This window comes from Balaenoptera acutorostrata, chromosome 16 (genome assembly GCF_949987535.1).
Source record: "Balaenoptera acutorostrata chromosome 16, mBalAcu1.1, whole genome shotgun sequence".
NCBI lineage: Eukaryota > Metazoa > Chordata > Mammalia > Artiodactyla > Balaenopteridae > Balaenoptera > Balaenoptera acutorostrata.
The window spans coordinates 29,717,424-29,737,566 of record NC_080079.1 but is presented as its reverse complement, the minus strand read 5'-3'; the positions used below and the strand labels follow the sequence as shown (position 1 = coordinate 29,737,566).

The 20,143-nt window shown below is 44.8% G+C and overlaps 1 protein-coding gene across 3 annotated transcripts in view; it reads left to right on the top strand.

The window, feature by feature from the left end:
• Window positions 1-20,143, top strand: part of CNNM1 (cyclin and CBS domain divalent metal cation transport mediator 1) — a 52,528-nt gene that overhangs the window by 16,111 nt on the left and 16,274 nt on the right. For 2 of the 3 annotated variants that reach the window (XR_009005730.1, XM_057531514.1), the window contains exons 2-7: window positions 6,774-6,917; window positions 10,154-10,294; window positions 12,661-12,830; window positions 14,449-14,548; window positions 14,901-14,948; window positions 18,369-18,431. Coding sequence is in view for 2 of the 3 variants with exons in the window: in XM_057531514.1 (XP_057387497.1) it covers window positions 6,774-6,917; window positions 10,154-10,294; window positions 12,661-12,830; window positions 14,449-14,548; window positions 14,901-14,948; window positions 18,369-18,431 (666 nt within the window). In the remaining variant the exon portion in view is untranslated. The remainder of the gene's footprint in view (window positions 1-6,773; window positions 6,918-10,153; window positions 10,295-12,660; window positions 12,831-14,448; window positions 14,549-14,900; window positions 14,949-18,368; window positions 18,432-20,143) is intronic. The other variant, XM_057531515.1, reaches the window with a different exon arrangement.

The window sequence follows — 20,143 nt, the reverse complement described above, 5'->3', positions numbered from 1 at the left end:
GTCAGGAGTAGGACCCAAGAACCTGCATTTTGAACGAGGTGATGTGCAATGCTGCTGGTCCAAGGGACACACTTCAAGTGGTAGAGAGTCACCAAGACCAAGGTAAGAAAGAAGAGGCACTCAATACTGTCTACCAAATGAATAAGAGATGCTGTAGGGATACCAGGGAGAATAAGAATGTAGCAAAAGCCACTACATTTTACAAGGTGAAGGTCATAAGTGAGGCAGAAACCATAAAACCATAAAATGATTTCTGCTTTCCTTGGTTCTCTACTTCCAAAGCAATAAGCTTTCCTCCTAGCTTCTATATTTTATCTTGGGAACAATTACCTTACCAAAGTGCTGTAGCTATTTTTGAAAGAGAGAGAAAGCAGATCAATTATTTGCTTTTTTTTTCAAGGCATGGGAGGTATGCTAACAGGGTCCTCGGGAGCTCTTCTCTGTGGATGTGCCTAAACCATCTAGAAGCTATAGTTATTAAAGACCTTTGGAAGATATTTCAACTTCTTCAAATACCAAAGTACAGTTGTAATGTTGCTGCCACTTCTAACTTTCTGTCTCTTTAAAGCAAGATTTCCAACCTCAGCACTATTGACATTCCTTATTGTGGGTCTGTCATATAGGATGTTTAACTGCATCCCTGACCTCTTCTTACTAGGCACCAATAGCGTCTCCTGCCCCAAGTTGTGAAAACACAAACTGTCTCCAGACATTGCCAAATGTTCCCTGGGAGGCAAAAATCAGCCCCAGTTGAGAACAACTGCTTCAAAAGCAATGTCTGAAAACCTAGTCACCCTTCTAAGAAATCTGACTTGTAGTTTGGGTATGTTGATGCCAGGTTGTGATAAGATAGAGCACTACCAGTAACCAGTACTAGGACCACCCTGTGGATTCTTGGGGCAACAGAAAAGACTAGTTTGACTTTCAGTAGTGGGAAATTTTATTGACCTCAGATATACCAAGAGCCTAATAGATAGTGTGGTACTTCAAACTTGTCTCAGAGGTGATTGGTACAAAAGTTACAAGAAACCTGTTTCCAAGCTCAGCACTAAACAGTCAACTACTATTCTCTGCCCTATAACAAAATACCATAACTACAACATCATATGAGAGAAAGTATTCATCAGCTTACCATACAACTACCCTTTGTTCCAGGAGGTTCTTTCCTATCTTTTCATGAGTACTTAGCATCTTGTGACTTAAACCAGGTGCACCAAAAGGATGAGGATTTTATTAGAAATCTCAGTGCTTGTTCCTCTTCCTCAGTATAGGCCATCAGACAAATAACCAGAGTGCTATAGAGCCTATGCACAAACCAGTGGTTTTCAAACTTTAGCCTGCATCATAACCAGGTATAAAGCTTATTAAACCACTGGACTGTACCCCCTGAGATTCTGATTTACTAGGACTGGGGAAGAGAATTTGCATTTCCAACTAGGTACTCAAGTGATGCTGATGCTGATGGTCCAGGGACCACACTTTGAGAACCATTACTATAAACCAAAGAATAGTTCTCAGCCTTGGCTGAACATTGGTATTACCTGGGGAACGTTTTTAACTACTGATGCCATGGCCCCATCCCAAACCAATGAAATCAGAATCTCTGGGCATGGGATCCAGTCTTTAGAGTAGATTTAGTTTCTCAGATGATTCTTATGTACAGCCAGCGTTGAGAGTCATTGAACTAGGTGAAATGTATTCCAAAGCATTGGGGTGGAGGGTCTCACCAGGTGGCCCTACCTATTTAATGGAGGGGTGTAATATGACTTAATCCCATAATCTGACCCCTTATGCTTCATTGAGGATTACTTCTCCAGTTCCAACCAAAATCATGCTAACACTGTGGTCCAAACAAGGCTCAAGCCATAGGTGCGTATTCTTCACTTTGTGTCTCATCAGGCTGTAGACAGCATTGGAGCTGGAGACTGTAAATCAGAGGCTGAGAGGAAGTAGGCTACAGGGAAGCAAACCAAGGCTTAAGGAGTCTACAGCTGCTAGAAGCCAGGAAAGGCTTGTCAACAGGCCAAGCCATCAGGACAGGGCTGGGGCTTCCGCTGAGGCTGGATACCAGGAACATGGCAGGGATTCAAGCCAGAGGTCAAAGAGTCAGTAATTACCAGTTCAGAAGTAGAATACCAGTGAACCCAGAATAAAATATACTCTTACAACAGAGACAGATGTCGCCTTAATTTTTAGAAAGTGCATTGCCATAAAAGCCACTGTTTCTTTATCTTTCATCTCAGCCCAGAGATTTTCCATCTGTTGGTGTTCAGTACCACAGCAGGATGATCAAGGAACATGTAAAAATACCTCATAAAGTAGTAGCATTCACGACTTTCCTATTTTAAAAATTACCTTTTGCCTCATTATATCTTAATAAGATCCAATAGGCCCTTGGAATTAGCAAGCTTAAAGTTTATCACTTTGATTTTTTTAGCAAATGGAAGCGTGATTTTTCCAGGGCCCCAGTTGCTTTGGACTTACCTATGGGCTGAGAGAGTGCAGAGCAAAGCACTTAGCAGCTCCTCGACATCAGCGGTTCAACGCAGCTTTGCTGTTCCCCGCCTTCCATCTTGTCTACAGTGATGTTCCTAAAGAAATAGTCTTTTTTAATTCTTCAGGGAAAGTGGGCACCAAATGAGAGAGCACCCTTCAGTGGAAGTTGAAAAAGAGGCTACCTTGCTTAAGAATATGCATAAGAAACATGCATAAGACAGTAGTTCTTATTGTCTCTCAGTAGATTCTGGAGAAAGCTGGGGACCTGGCCAGACATTTCTAATTCACAAAATGAGAGTTTCTCACAATTCTCAGGAGCATCTCCTCACAATCTCTATGACTCTCCTATACCCTGTGTGGAACCTCTTAACAAATTGTTAAGTTCTATATAAATGTTAATGATCATCATTGTCAGCCTAAATTATTTCACAGACATCCCGCTTTTCTAGTAAGTTGGAAGGAAACTGAAATCAATAGACTCGTCATCGTGAGAAGGAACTTGAAAAATTCTGCTGGTCTGTAGAGGGACAGCTCAGCAGAAAAGGCCACAGTTCCCATTCACAGAACCTCATGGAAGGGCAGAAGAGGGGATTAGCCAAGATTTAAGCCACTCCCTCAAGTACGCCATTAGGAAGTAAATGCAACACTCATCCGTGGGAGGAGAAATAATGCATATTAGAAACCAGCTTTTGCCCAGAAAAAGGTGAAAACACTTGGGAAATTTGAGCCCCCACTGCCCCAGTTTTAAATACTCGTAAGTCATCCCTCTGGGTTGATAAGATCTCTGATAAAGCCGTGAACCTACTATGCCCCAGGCCCGCAGCTCCCCAACAGTTCTGGGGCCCAGGAACAGAAGGAGTACCAGGAGGTAGGTCTCTTAAAGGCCAGCCTTTTTGAGGGAAGGACCTCGGGTATGTGTGTCATGGGAACAGCTGGTTTTCTTGTCCCGGTGTCAGCTCAGAACAGGGTTATGTGATTGCTGATTCCTGTTCCAGTCTGTCCCCAAGAAACAATGACTTCCTTCATTTGTTTGTAGATCTCTACAGGCATTTGAGGGAATCATAAAGGCTGATTGTGAATTTAAAATGTTTCTAAATAGATTAATAAGTACATTGTCTTGAATACTACAATTAGGACTTAAAATCTCTACTGCCTGGTGATCACATAGCTTGTCCTCAAATTGACCTTATGTAGACAAATGGTGGATTTTTCACATGGAAGTTATGGCACTCTTTGTGAAACAACATAAGATGTTAATTTATTTAATCCCATTATATGAACTAATCTCTTACTGGCAGGAAGTATGGCTATATTATGTATATTCTGGGCTCCACATAACAAAAATTATCCAATTATAGAAAATAATTTTGGATGAAATGGGAGATTGGGATTGACATATATACACTAATATGTATAAAATAGATAACTAATGAGAACCTGCTGTACAGCACAGGGAACTCCACTTGGTTGTACAGTAGAAACTAACACAACATTGTAAAACAACAATACCCCAATAAGAAAAAAAGAAAATAATTTTAAGAAATCACTTTTCCAGTTTTTTCCGTTATGGTAGTCATTTGTTTTGTCATCTGCTAGCACATGTTAGCAGAAAAGTGAGAACAGGTGCCAGAAGTTTAAGAACATGTGTTGAAAAAAACAACTTTAAATTGAGCACATCCTAACAGTTAACATAATCTAATTTAAGCTACAAAACACTTCAGTCCAACTGGGCAGGATGTAGTTGTTTCAAAGGATAATTTTAGAACCACTGATGCATTTTAAATGTTAATTTAAACACATCGTATTTTATTTTTAAAAAAGGTTTTAGTGTCTGGTTTTAATACCATCTATTACATCAACTATGGATTTTTATTCAGTCTTAGTTCAGTTCCTCAGGCACTTATTGGCTGCCTGTTATATGGAGAGAACCCTGTCTAAGTGTATGAGCCTTTGTCCTGAAGAAGCTTATGATCTGAGGAGGAAACGTGGTCCAGTAGAGGACACACACATTGCAAGATGCGAGAAGCGGCAAATTGTGATAAATGCGCTAATGGAGTTATCAAGGCCTTAGAAACACAGGCAAGGAATGGAGTTATCAAGGCCTTAGAAACACAGGCAAGGAGAGGTTGATTCAGATACAAAATGGGGCAAACCTGGGAGAGCTTTCTTGAGGAGCTGGCACCTGAGCTGGAACTCGAAGGGCCAGTGGAGACAGAGTAGGAGAAGGAAACAGTGTGAGTGAGGACTTGGAGAGTGGACGTGGAGGAAGTTGAGGAGCTGGAGGTAACCTGGTGCACCTGGAGTCCAGGATGATTAGAGGATGCAGCAGGGCACGCAGTCAGAAAGACGGGGAAGAGTTACATTTTACAGTCTTGATAATACCGAACTAAGGAGCCTAGATTTGATTTTGTGCACACTAGGGAGCCTTGTCGGGTGTTTGAGCAGGGCAGTGGCCTGATCAGATCAGTTTGGGAGTAAGTTGAAAGATGGGTTGAAGATAGAGAGGAAATTAGAGACCATTCTTGAGTGATATGGATACTATCTTTCCCATTAAAAATCCCACTAAGTAGCTATCTTGTGATTTGAGGTATTTGATACAGAAATTCATTTGTTTAAATGTTAATGGTTAATTATGCCTCTGGCAAACTGACTACTCCTCTTATCTGATATTTTTAGCAATGGCCAAGCAAAAGTTTATAAAGGGTAGATGATAAGGCATGAACTTCCTTTTTTTTTTTTTTTTTTGGCAAGAATAACATCTGAGTCAGTACCCTAGATATTCTCCTAATTTAAGGAGATGTTCTCTTAGCCAAGGAAAAGAACCACCCAGATTGACATTTTAGAAACAGATCCAGGAAATGCATCTATCAGCAGATGAAAACAAATCAAGGTGAAGCAGGACTGTTAGGTAAGACTCAGTCACTAGGTTAGGACCGAACCCGGTTACCTGGGTTCACAACCCAGCTCTGCCACTTACAGGCTGTGTAACTTTAGGCTTATTACTTAACCAATCTGTGCCTTAGTTCTTTCACTTGTAAAATAGGGATAATAATGGTACTTGTCTCAGGGGTTGTTAAGAGAATTAAATGAACTGATACACGTAAAGTGCTCCAAATAGTACCTGGCACGTAGTTAGAGCTCAATAAATGTTAACTATTATTCAGTGGTTGGGCAGTCAGTTAACTGCCTATGACACATGATAGTTTACACAGCGTTTTCACACATCCACTAGGTCATTTGAGTTCCACAATTACCTTATGGATATTGGTTGTCCTAGTTACCGCTGCTGCTAACAAGCCATCCCAAAACTTGGAAGCATAAAACAACAACCATTTTATTATGCTCACAGATTCCTGAGTCAGGAATTCAGACAAGGTACAGTGGGAGTTGCTTATCTCTGCTTCTCTGTGACTGTGCCCCCAGCTGGAGACGTCTTGGATGGCTGGGGAGGACACCAGCGGTGGGGCTGGATCCACTGCCGAGATGGCTTCTTCTCTAACCTGTCTGGCACTTTGGTAGGATGGCGGAAAGGCCAGGCTCAGCTGGGACTGTCACCTGAGCACCTACATGTGACCTCTGCACCATGGTGGCCTCACGATAGTTGTCAGACTTCTTAGAGTGTTTCTACAGCAGAAGATACATGCCTTTTATGACTCACCCTCAGAAGCCTCATAGCAGACACTTCCCTGTTCTCTGTTGGTTGAAGCAGTCACAAGCCTGCCCAGACTCAAGGGAAGGGATTAGACCACACCCCCTCAGTGGGAGGCATATCAAAGAATTTGGGGGCTGTGGTTGAAAATCACCATACTGGTATTATCCCCTAATTCTAGATGAGAAGATTGAGGCTCAGTACAGGTTTAATGATTTATCCGGGATCAGTTGCACAGATAGTCACTGGGATAGTAAGGGGTGGGGGCAGGGAAGTTTGCTAGAGGAAAAAGGCTTCTAACCTAATTCTTCTGACTCCAAATTCTTGTTCTCTCAGTTAGATTATTTATCGTCCTTCAGCTTAGATATACTTGGTAACATAGGAAAGTTACAGAAAAAAACATTTAAATGACATTGTGTGTATTAGGTAACTTTCTTAAGAAGAGACAGTGATGTAAAAGTATAAAGTTTGCATTTATAAGAACTTGTACACAAACTTCATGTTTTAAAGAGGTCCTGGGATGGGTTGAGTCCCAAGACTGGTCAGAGGTCAACTTAGTATAATTTTCTCACAAGGAAAGTTCTCTGAAATGTCCCAGATGCTTAACTGTGACTTCCTTCATCTCTAGGAAAGTCTCACCTGGCCATTGTCCAGCGGGTGAATAATGAGGGAGAAGGGGACCCCTTCTATGAGGTGATGGGCATTGTCACACTGGAGGACATCATAGAGGAGATCATCAAGTCGGAGATCCTGGATGAAACTGACCTCTACAGTAAGTGCACAGCCTTGGCTCTTGTCCAAGGCCATCATATTTTTCTCTGAGATTCTCAGAGCTGGCTTAGTTTGGTGAACAGTGTAAAAGGGGGTCAGGACAAACCCCAGGCATTGCTGTGTGTCAGCCCCCTCCTGCCAGGAGCTGGCACGGCAAGATGCCCTGACTTGAACCATCCCTGAGTCACTGAGAGTGTGCTAGCTAAATGTTTATCCAGAGGGAACCTTCAGGAATACAGCCAAGACTATGAAAAGGAGACCTCCTGGCCTTTGGATGGAAAAGGAACCAAAGGAAATAAAGTGCACCTCGGATGACCCCTCTGCCCTTGTTTCTGTCCCCTGTGCTGTTCCTGGTTTGTCTCTTCGTCCACCTAGACACAGGCCTCAGCACCCCCTGGGGTTCCACTCAGGATCCACTCATTCAAAACATCCGAGTGCCGTAGAGACTCATGAGATTGCCCACCGCAACTTAAGCTAAACCTGAAGTCGTCCTTTTGGTCGCTCTTGTCCCTTGTGCGTTTTCAGCCCTGCCGCCTGGTTTCTCTCTCTCCCCCTTTCCCACCCCTGGCTCTGGTCCCTGCTCCCTCCTTTCTGGCCTCCTCCCCCTCCTCCCCACTCCCCCTCAGGAACAACAGGGACTCCTTCTTGCAGATAGTGACTGCTTTCGGTTGCTGAGCCTTATCACAGCTTTGCTTGCAAACATTACAAAGGCCTGCTTTCCTCAGGGGTGGGAGTGTTATCTAAATCCCTGGGAGTCCCTAGGCCAGGAACTGTTTCCTTCTCCCGAATGAATATCATCACCTGGGACAGCAGTCCCTTTTCCTCCCCTCAGATAACCGATTCCAGACCCCTATCCTTAGTTTGCTAGAGGCAGCTGTTCAGAGACTAGCTCCCTGTAGAAAAGGTTTTGAGACTCTAAAGCAGTGAGTGGTGCAGAAAGAGTGCTTCGCTTTGGGGTGAGAGGAGATCAGACCTAAAAGGTGGGTCAGGCCTTAACGAAACATAGCAGGAGTGTCCCAGTGTCTGCTATTGCTGTGGAGCCCTGGCCCGGCTCATCTTCTTGAGTTAGGGGTTAATTTCTCCCTCCCCCATTCCTTTCTCCCTTCTCCACCTCTGCCCATGGCTCCTGATTTAGAATTCCCAAGTGTCTCAATAGATATAGTGGTGAAAACATTCACACTAAAGTGTTAGTGGCTGAGAGTAGTGACAGGGGTCTAAATGAGTAAGCTCTTCCTAGGGCCTTTGTTTGAACGACCTAATACTCCGAATGCTCACTAATAAAATAGAAGGAATGAAGAGGGAGATCAGAAGACTGATTCTCCAATGATGAACTGTTCGGTGGCATTCTGATGGAGGAGGGAGAGGGGATATTTAGACAAACGTGTCATGCAAATCGGAAGGTTACTCACTAGTAACACAAAAGAACTGGTCTGATACATATATTTGTTGCTGTCTTGCCTAACCATCCTCTCTCTAAAGGAGAGGGTTTTCCCACTCTTATAAATAAGCTTCTGGCATGAATCCTTAAGAGCTTTGAGAGGGCCAAGGAGCCAGGAATACTGTGTTGCTTCTGCCCGGACCCTGACCCCCAGGGCAGCTGGGCCTGGATCTCACCACTGTGGCAGCCAGACACAAGGAGTGTTAAAGCCAGGGCCCAGAGTCCAAGGCAGGCCCACAAGAGAGCAGTGTGGTAGAAGGCACTTTCTCCCTTCTAGAAGGGAACCCAGTCGTGTGGTGGAGTGAGCTCCAAAGGGAGGGGGAGAGTCCAAAGGAACGCCTGTCCCTGGAGTTCATTCCCTTTCATTTCCACTGTGTCCTCTCAGCCTGCACTGAAAGTTCCCTGCAGCCCTGTTTTTCTCTAGACCAACTTTGGAGAAAACCCAAATCTGTTTCTCTGCTCCCCTTAGCACAGGTTAAGATAGGCTAAAGTTTCAAAATTTTACTCAATACTAAGGGAAAGCAAAAGAGACATGACCAAAGAAAACATTCCCCTTACCCCCTAAACATGTTTTTTGAGACAAGCTTTTAAAAAGCAGGAAGAAAAATTAAACTGGAAAAAGCAGAGATTTTCTCAATCAATAATCACAATAGTCCTGCCTGAGGCCACCACCCAGACACCACACCTTTGTGGATTACAGAGCTATTTCCATTTTTTCTCCTTCTTTCCTTTATTTCCCCCAATTCTCTCCCCATGGAGGGGCCAGGGTTGAAGCAAGAGAATTGTGAGTGGGAAGAGGGGGTGACTGCCCTCCTCCCTTGGGTGGCATGCCGCAGGTACCACTCAGAGTGTGGTTTAAATCAGCAGGAAGAGACCAGGTGAGCTCAGCTCTGGGGACAGGAGAAAGGCAGAGGCAGAAACCCCCTGGGCCCTGCCAAAATCCTTGATGCTAAGAGTGCAAGTTCCTCGTGTTTGAACGCCTTTTTTTTTTTTTTTTTTTTTTTTTTTTTTAATTGAGGATCTTGAATCAGATGCGTATGTTTGATTGATTGATTGATTGATTGATTTTGACTGTGTTGGGTCTTCGTTTCTGTGCGAGGGCTTTCTCCAGTTGTGGCAAGCGGGGGCCACTCTTCATCGCGATGCGCGGGCCTCTCACCGTCGCGGCCTCTCTCGTTGCGGAGCACAGGCTCCAGACGCGCAGGCTCAGCAGTTGTGGCTCACGGGCCCAGCCGCTCTGCGGCATGTGGGATCTTCCCAGGCCAGGGCTCGAACCCGTGTCCCCTGCATTAGCAGGCAGATTCTCAACCACTGCGCCACCTGGGAAGCCCTGAACGCCTTTTTGTAAGCATTTTTGTAAGCATTTCACAATAGGTTCTGATCGGAGTCTCATAATAAGAGACTCCTGAGATGAGCAGAAAAACTGTGATTAATCACTAACCTTATTATATAGATTAAAACACACAAACACTCTGATGCTTAGGTTGCACAGCTCGTAAGCAGGGGGGCCAGCCCTAGAAGCCTGAACTTGGGACCCCCAGGCTGGCCTTTCCCCTTTTCCACTGTTCACCACTTCAGTGCAAGTAACACTGAGACATGGCAGCGGCTCCCACCTTCTATCCCTTATCCACATCCTTCCAGTCTCTGGGAAAGAGATGTTGCGATGTCACCTACAGTTGACACTTTCCAGAAATCCCCCATGGTCCCAAAGGAACTATCTGTCTCAGGTGACTATGGTGAAACCTCCAAAAACCATTAGCGATTCTGAGATAGCTGCAATCTGTCCCCTGTCCCGACAGCCGACAATCGGAAAAAGCAGAGAGTCCCACACAGGGAGAGGAAGCGGCACGACTTCTCCTTGTTTAAGCTTTCTGACTCGGAGATGAGGGTGAAGATCTCTCCACAGCTTCTGCTGGCCACGCACCGCTTCATGGCCACAGGTATGATGACTCTGCCCGCCCGCATCTCCACCCCAGGCAGGCAAGGCAGCTCTGGAGGGTGGGACCCAGGCACCAATCACTTTTAATACCTTACGACCTAATTCCAATTCTGGGACTGAGAACCACTGTTCCAGGAGAGGAGGTCATCTTAGGTGGGGCGACAGGACTCCACATACTGTCATTTCCAGCCTCAGGCCTGATCTTCTAGGTGGGGAAGTGAGCATAATGCAACTCTGCTTTTCTCTCTTCTACTCAAGAAAAGGGCTGAGGAATTCACCGCTGCACTTTCCCTTCCTCCACCCGCTTCAAGGCAGGAGTTGGTGGGCCCCAGAGGGTTCATCAGGGAGGGACAGGCGATGTCCTGTGCAGCCACAAAGGCCCTGGGACCCAGACCCTCCAGGGGCCATGTAGGCCTGTGAGCTACGAGTTCTTCAAATACAGATGTGGATTGTGAATACTGGAATCTTTAGGAAGAAAAAAAAGAGAGGATCCAAAGATAAACTTCTTCTTGTGAAGAAAGTAAAGTTTGTCTTTGAACCGTCTAACCTTCTCATCCATGCCTAATTAATGTGCTGACCTAGGATGATCGCACACATTACTAAGTTCAATATTTAATTAATCTAACATGTATTTATTGAGTATATAATGAGTGCTAGTACTGTTCCAGTTACTAAAAAGTAGAAAATTTTAAATTGGAGCTTGTTAGAGAGTTACAGATGTAGAAAATAAACTTATGATTACCAGGGGGTAAGAGTGGGGAGGGATAAATTGGAAGATTAGGATTGACACATACACACTACTATATATGAAATAGATAACTAATAAGGACCTACTGAATAGCACAGGGAACTCTACTCAATACTCTGTAATGGCCTATATGGGAAAAGAATCCAAAAAAGGGTGGATATATGTATATGTATAACAGATTCGCTTTGCTGTACTGCAGAAACTAACACAACATTGTAAATCAATATAGTCCAATAAAAATTTTTTAAAAAGTTCAGGTCATAAAGAAAATAAATAAATAAATAAACAAATAAACAAATACATCAATAAATTGGAGCTTCTTTAGGGTTTTCAACATGTTATCTAGTTCTAAATACAGATTTCTTTTAATTACTGGCTGATTTCCTAGAACGAAACAGCTGTATCTGTTAATATAATGATATGCCATAATAGTATAGTATAACATAACAATATAAATAATAATACCTATTAATATGTAAATATGATAGTGATGCTTCTCATTATTGAGAACTTCCCACTTAAATAATTAACTGTTCCTGTTAACTTGAAATTTCATTTCATTCAACAGATATACATCATACAAATAAGTCAGATTAAATTCTCTGTATTTCATTTGATTGTAGCATTAAAACTTTTTTAGCCATGTTTACATGGCTTACTTATCCATGTCCAAGTCAGTAGTTGTGGCCCATGGGCTCAGTAGTTGTGGCACACGGGCTTAGTTGCTCACGGCATGTGGTATCTTCCCAGACCAGGGCTCGAACCCGTGTCCCCTGCATTGGCAGGCGGATTCTAAGCCACTGCGCCACCAGGGAAGTCACTCTTGTTGCTTTTTGAACAACTTTATTGAGGTATAATTGACATACAAAAAAAAACGGTACATATTTAATGTATACAACTTGATGAGCTTAGAGATAAGCATACACCCATGAAACCATCATCGTAATCTATGCCATAAACATATCCATCACTTCCAAGAGTTTCCTCCCACCCTCTTTATTTGTTATTATTAGTTTTGCATGTGTGTGTTAACATAAGATCTACCGTATTAGCAAATTTTTAACTATACAGGATAGTATTGCTTTTAGGCCCTATAGGCTGTGCAGTAGATCTCTGTCATTTATTCATCTGGCATAACTGGAACTCTGTACCCTTTGACTAATACCTCCCCATTACCTCCTTCCCCCAGCCCATTCTACTCTCTGCTTCTATGAATTTTACTATTTTAGATTCATCATATAAATGGTATCGTGCAGTATTTGTCCTCTGTGCCTGGCTTATGTCACTTAGCATAACATCCTCCAGGTTCCTCCATGTTGTCACAAATGGCAGGATTTTCTTCTTTTTTAAGTGTATGTGCAGCTTTAAATAAAATCAAGGAGAAAAATAATAACAAAACTGACATTGCCAAAATGGTGACCTGTTTCTCCTGAGGTGCCAGTGTAGGGACACACATCCCCAGAGGGCCTGAGACACACACGTGGGCTTAAGACCCCCACCCACCCAAGGGAATTGCAGGAATCCTGCTGGCTTGGTGCCCGGGAGCATGAATGGCCCTGGCTGTGCCCACCCTGACTCCTCCCAGCTGCCAATTCCTCCTGCCTCCCGGTCTCCCCTAGAAGTGGAGCCGTTTAAGTCTCTGTACCTCTCGGAGAAGATCCTGCTCCGGCTCCTGAAACATCCCAACGTGATCCAGGAGCTGAAGTGTGATGAGAAGAACAAGAAGGCCCCGGAACACTACCTGTACCAGCGCAACCGCCCTGTGGACTACTTTGTGCTACTTCTGCAGGTGAGTGGGAAAGCCACGGACCCCCCCAAGGGCAAGACAGGACCTCTCTAGACTGGAGAGGAATGGCCATGCCTCCTCTGTGCCAGGTTCCAAGGCTCGGTTGGCTGCCCTGGGAGCAAGGCCAGTTGGTGTGGGTGTTTGTCCGCGACGCTCAGAGGGGACAGGTGTGGACTGGCTGGCATCCTGGAGTGGTGGGATCTTGATGGCATTTAATCTGACATCAGCGATGTTTGTGGTGGGATGCAGTGGGTACCTCCCAGCAGAGGGCTTCTGCCGCTGAACTTCCAAACCTGCTGCCCTGCAGAATCCCTAACACCTCCTTGTCTCTGCTTGGCCATGCCCGGGAATGCAACTGTGCACCGCCTCCCAAACTTCAAACACTTCTTGTTTCAGGCCCTTCTCTCTGTTGAGCTGAAATCTCACCATCTCTGATTTCCACCCACTGGTCCTTGCTCTGCTCTCTGGAAGCGCACAGAACACATCTGCTCTCTCTACCACACTTCAGCCTTTGCAGTCCCTTAACCTTCTCCTCCTTAAGAAGACTGGGAAGGGAATAAACGAGCAAATGAAAGAGGGGCAGCATCTTCCCGGTACTCACAGGAGTACAGTCACGCTTTGCCCTGGGTGCCTGGAAAGGCCTGTAAGTGTCAGGCATGGTTCCAGCACTAGGTGGTGCTGGTGTCCCGGCTTGGCGCCACCATTAGCTCCGTCCCTATTCCCTGTCTCTTTCCAACAGAATCTGGTGAACCCTAAATACAGCGATTGTCTTAAAATCTTCATTAAACTCACATTGACTTAGAAAGGGCCTCTCTGTTACAGTCCCGCTGCAGCCTGTCTGCTCGGACTCGGTAGTGTGCCTCACGCCCATCCTTCCAGATAGCCTCAATAAAATGCCCTCTCTTCTCCAGAAATGGAGTTGCATTCTTTACTGTTGGAAATGGAGAAGCATCCTGTTACATCGTTTATATAACTCAAGGAACACATAGAGTCTTATGCCTAGTATAAACTTAACCATTTTCAAATAAATCTTGGAGGCGTAAAATGTAGTGGCAAGAGTATAGGTTCAGAAATTGGAAAGATCTAGCTTTAAAGTCTAACTAACCTTGCCCAAGTTATTTAACCTCTCTGAGCCTCAGAATTGATTCATCTATAAACCGGGGATAAAAATAGTACAGGCCTCATAGGGTGTGGGCGGATCCATGCAGTGGATTTCAAGCCCATAGGCGCACACTATATGCACAAGCTTCTCACAGAATCAGGCTTTATCTCAGCCAGATTTAGAGGTGGTCTAGTCTCAGACTACACCAGTGGGGCAGTTTACGGGGTTCTGGGCTAGCTGGTGCCTGGACCCGCCTCATGGAAGAGCCATTACAGTCAGCAAGGAAAGCTTGGATGTACATGACAGGATGCTGCTTTATGAACTAAGCAAGTAATTTACCGCCAAGGCCTTCTGAAGTTGGAGTTGCTGTTTCTGAAACATATCCAGACAGAATTCACATTTCCCTGTGATAAGATTTTAAGTCCACTTATTATCCAAGCAGAAGTGCTTAGGGTCGTAGTCACTAGTAGATCTGGAAGTGCTTGTCCACACCCTTAGTACACTTCCTTCTTTCTCCAGGGTAAAGTGGAGGTGGAGGTTGGTAAGGAAGGCCTTCGCTTCGAGAATGGAGCCTTCACCTACTATGGTGTCCCAGCCATCATGACCACTGCTTGCTCAGGTATTCCAGTTTCCAAGCCATAGTTTATTGGGGAAGCAGTGGGACAGTGGAGAAAATGCATCTGGGTTCAAGTTGTGACTCCCGTTATGGACCCTGGACAAGACCTTTTACCTTCCCAGGCTTTAGATGTGGAAGTACATGGTAGACTGTAACATTACCCAGTGTTAGGGATGGATAGTGGTAATTTTCAATATGAAAAGACAAGTTTATTTTACTTTTTACACTTCCACCTGATTGCCCTGTTTTTACAGGGTTGATTGGTGCTGTGGGTGGGGTGGAAGAGGGAGAATTCCTTTAAGAAGGTGTGTTTTCTGAATTGCCTCTGAAACACACTGCATCCTTCTGTCCTTAGATAACGATGTGCGGAAGGTTGGAAGTCTGGCTGGATCCTCTGTCCTTCGTATGTATCTCTCAAACCCCTCCCTCATCCTCCCTGCTGTGGTCCTGCCTCAGCCCACTCTGGGGACCTGGACCGAGCACTCTCAGCCTGGGCTAGGGCTAACACAAATGCTGGCAGCCTCTTTGTATGCTCTGCCAGGAACACTGCTTTCTGCCAGGTACCCACGGACCACAGGGGGCTTAGTTTCTGCGTGTCTGGAATGTTTTCTGCTGCTTCTCTGCTCACATGCAAATGACGAATGACGGGGGAGGGAGGTTGTGAGGGGAGGCACCATTTATTGTCACCTGCCAGGGAATGCAGGCAGGTGGTTTGTGTGCTCTGGTGGAGGTTCAGCCTTTCCTTTGCTGCTGTGATAATTCACCCACTGTCCTTTACTTGCAAACCCTAATACGCTATTATTGTGTCTGTGGCAGTTAGTAAGAAGTGACTGCAAGATCTTAGGATGTAAGTCCCAGGCTGGTGCGTATGTTGCTTACCTGCTTCTCTTTCCTCGTTTACCACCTCTCAGCTGGTGCAGAAGTGTCTGCAGCTGGCCGTGCATGCTGGTGGGGGCTGGCACGGGGCTGCTGGCGGCTGTCCTCTGCGCCTTCTGTGCTCTACCTTCTCTCTGTTTCCTGCAAGTTATTGCACTTGTGCTTAGAGGGCATGGCATTTATTGTGATATAAGTGTGATCCAGAAAGCATTATTTCTCTAGATTTCTCTTTGATTCACGGGTCTGAATTTTGCATTGCTTTCAGCTCTTAGTGTTTATGGTGGCCATTTTAATGCCAAAGGGGTGTTTTTTCTCATCATAAAAAAGATTTTACATAGTGCTTTATATTGGGATTTATCAGAGGGACCCAAAGCTTGGTATCACAATCCCTGGCACATGAAAAGTAGATACTATTTTAACACAGAGAAACTAAAGAAATGACTTGCTCCAAATCACCCAGCAGGTTGGTGATTTACCTAGATGCATTCCGGTGTCCTGACTAGTTCACACAGCACAATGAAATAGAGATTTGAGATCCATCATGTTCCAGAATGTAATTTCTATGTGGAAATATTGGAACAATTTGCAGTGTAACTTCACATCCTAGCCCAGCAGATGTCTGAAATGAAATTGAAGTAGCTGCCCACACCCAAGGGGTGGTCCAACATGAGTTGAAGGAGAGCTGTAAAATAAAAACTCCTGGTACATTATTATACTTATATAAACCAACAAATCTCAATTAAGGTTGATGAAGGAAGCGTCAGTTCTCAGAACAAGAAGTCTAGATGGGAGAGGGATGGTCTACAGGACCCGGTAAACCTTGGTTCTCTAAAGGAGATTTCCACCATCCATCCCATTGGGGATTGCTCATGGTAGAGTAACTCCTGGGATATGAAATGTTACCTAGACATGTTGGCCCTATTCTGGCTCTTCCACAAGACCAAAAGAGGTGGGAACTCTAGGGGAAAAGAGCTACCTAAAGCTCCCAAGCCCATCTGATTTAGATGACTTTCTTTCTTTTAAAAAAAGTATTTTAAGTAGTAGGAAGATGTTATCTGGTTTCCTCCTTTCCTTCCTTCCTGCCTCTAGTTCTTTCTATCAAAATCCTTCCATTTTATACGTGAGACACAGTACACTTGCAACACTAATCTCTCCTTCAAAACTGGTTAACTAAAAAGAAATATTAACCTCTCTTTCCCTCCCCACATTTCTGAGCATCTTTATCAATCTTCAGGAGGAAAAAGAAATTAAATTAGCCTGTAGGGGTATGGAGACATTTTCCATCTTCCCCCACAAGCCCTCCTTACCTAATACAGCGAAGTGTGAAGAACTCCAAAGACCACCACCACCCCCTGCCCCCCCTTGTTCCAGGTCCACTCTCAGCCCAGGTCCAGCCACCCAGCATCTTTCACTGGCCAAGGACCTCACCTGTAGGTTGAGGAAGAGCTTAAGCTGAGACACAAGGCAGTAAACTCTTGTAGGGTCTCAGTCTACCAAACTACCCCTGTCCTTGATGCCAGCCTAGAGCTTTGTCAGCCTTGAGGGTAATAAAGGAGACAATGAGTTTGCCAGAACACTGGCCCTGTGACCAATGCCTCAAAGTTGAACTCGAGGTTACAAGTAAGTCCCTCTGGTTTTCCTGTGCAGGGCAAAGGGAACACAGTCAGCACTGTCTCCTTTGTCTTGGTTCTGATTGCCAGGGAACCCAGGAGGACCGTGGTGAGCCTGGCACTCTGGAGGAATGGGGCCTGAGCTCAGCGTGACCAGAACAGATGCCCACAGGGGTGTGCAATTGGAGAGAGAACAAGTCTCCTATCTGCTTGGCTGGGTATACATTTAATTTGTGGCCCAGAAGTGCTAGGATTCTTCTTGAGACAATGGGGTTTCTTATTCCAGTGTGTCTTGTGACACTAGGGGCCTGTTAAAATATTCTTTGACAAAGAATATGATGATTTGACAAAGCAAATGATTATCAGGTAGGTATAAGGCTTTCCCCTCCCCACTCCTTTGTACTATTGGATAATTTCAGACAAGTCCTCGGGCTCAGCAGCTTAGACTGTGGAAGCCACCTCTTTCAGTGTGCTGTCACCTGCACTCTGACTTCATTTAGCTCCTTGGAAGGGACTCTGGGTATGACCAGATAAGAGAGATGAAAACAGATTCCCATGCAGAGACACTCCTTGATCAGGGTCAAGATTGGGAAAGGACTGGAGTATTGCTACACACTCCACCCCACCCAGGCCCCAGTGATAGCCCGCACCGTTTCAGACTCTGTGGGGAAAGAGAGAGAAGGAACAGGGGATAGGAAGAGAGGTTCTTTGGAGCACTTGTACTTGCAAAGAAATGACTGATTTAGTGTATCAAGTTGATTTACATTAAGATTGCTAGAAATGCTGCCCTTCCTGTGTCCCAAGGCTCTAGCCACACACAGTTCCTCCCCAGCACTATGACCACAGAGGGAGCTCCTAGGAGTCCGAGGCAGGAGACAGCTTCCTCGAGGATGCCCCTAGCAGGAGCAGGCGCTTGCTTTCAGCCCTCCCACAGGTGAGCTGGAGACCTGAGGCAGCTGGGAGAGCCCGGCGGGAATGCAGTGCTGAGTTCCCAGCACATTTGCTGGCTCCAAAAGGCGCCTCAGACAGAACACTGCCCACACACACTCCCTGCTGGGGCACTGCCTGTTCTTGTCATTGGCGGGTCTGATCCCCTCAGAAATTATTGTGCATCTTTTTGGAAGACCTTCAGCAAAGTCTATTTTATTTTCTTCTTTCTGGAGAGTGACTTTGTGAGAAGATGCAATTTCCATGTTTCCAGAGGCAAGATTCACTTTGGCAGAGAAATGTGATGTTGTGAAGATCCGGGAACAGACTGTCTCACACGCTTTGCTCTTTGTCTCTCTCCTTTTATGTTTATCTTCCCTTACGCAACTCACAAATCCTTGACTCTTTAGTGCCCGTCTCTGTGTCTCGTACCTTCGCCTTCAGCAGAGGGGACTCTCTGGCAGGCTCCCCAGGTAAACATGCATGGGGTCTCGGTCTCCATAGATCCATGGGGTTTGCAAGAGGCCTTTGGTCTCTGTCACTGTCCCACATGAAAACTAGTCTCTCCCAGGCTAAGGCATAGCACGTTGCACGGCTAACACTCACTTGTACTCACTGACCAGGCATTGCTGGTTCAATGGTGTCACTTGTGAACTTGGCCCCGAAGGATACATCTGTGTACATAGATGGAGAAATGGTGGGGTGAGGGATGGTGTGAATTTTTCCTTATCATTTGTCTGACTGCAGAATGGAGGGATAAGGGGTGCAGCAGAAGAAAAATAGGAAGAAACAATGAAAGACTATGCTTTATTCCTATTTTTCCTCCATCTTTTCTTCTATGTGGTCTCTGCCTTTAGCTAACCCACTAACCCCTCATCTTTCTAGTAATGTTACTGTGTAGTGACCATATTCTCTCTAGCTCTGCTCATACAAAGGATGCTATATGTAAAAATTTCAAAACAACTTTTCATCAGGCTTAACTTCTCTTGTTAATTAAAGTTACTGGATTTTTTTTTAATCAGGTAAAGTAGCTCCTCACAGAGCCACACAGTAACTCAAGGATTGAGTAGAATGTAATAAATCTGAACAATCAGTTAAGTGTTTATATTGTTTTCATCCCTAGACGTTGATCTCTTAGGGTCATGGAGCAAGTAATGACCAAACTAAGAATTTGTTTGTTAAGTTACCTTGAAGTTGAAGCACAGCCCAGTTTCCCATACCCTCTACATCTGTCTCCCTTATCCCAATGCTTTGGCGATAATTCTGAGGCCCCACCATAGCCTCAGGCATCAAGAATCCAGTTATGTTTCACTGTCTGTATAGTAGACCCTCAACATTCAAAAGGCTCTGTTCTGAGACCTCAAACCCCCAAATCTGCAACTTCAGAACTACTTATGTTGATTTCTACTTTCTCACAAATCACATTTTTCCATCAAAAACCATCTGGTTCCCATGTTTATCTGTACGAGACGACTTAATCACCTTCTCAAATTTCACCAAAGTTTTCTCTCTTACTTAGTGGAGATTTTCCACCAAGAAATAAATTGTTTTCTTGCTTTGTGAGAGCTCATGCCTTCATGATGACTACAGGAGTACTGTCAATGGGAGATGCCAGTCTGGTACCCTCCCCAGCTAAGTGGTCACCCCCACATGCCCGTAAAATTAGAAATGACCACATCGTGGACCTTCAAGATCCTTACCATGTGAGGAATCTTGGTGAATGAAGAACGTGCTATGAAGTTTCAGCAGAAAGGAAAGATGTACATTTTTAAAAGACTTTCAACGAAAAGGATCAAAGCATTAAAAAAAAAAAAGAATGAAAGCATGAGAGCAGGAGTATATTTTTTTTTAATTAACCCTCAGTTAACCAGACAACCTAGTTAATTATAACCTCCTACTTAGAAGAAGGTTAGTTCTAGTTCATCACTATTTATTATGAAAATGAAGGTGACTCATTTCTGCTGCGCAGTCCCCCAGGCGGTACTGAGTCTTCCAATCCAACTCTGGCTGGTGACATGTGCGCCTGGGAGCTCCTTTAACCTTCCCCCCCTTTTCCATGCCTGTGTGTGTTCATCCCAATAGGAGGCAGGGGAGAGCAAGGCCAGCTGATTCCCACCCTTGGTTTAACTCTGCAGAGTGGAGCAGTGATGGGCACAGCAGGAGAAGATGAGAGTTGGGAACGTTC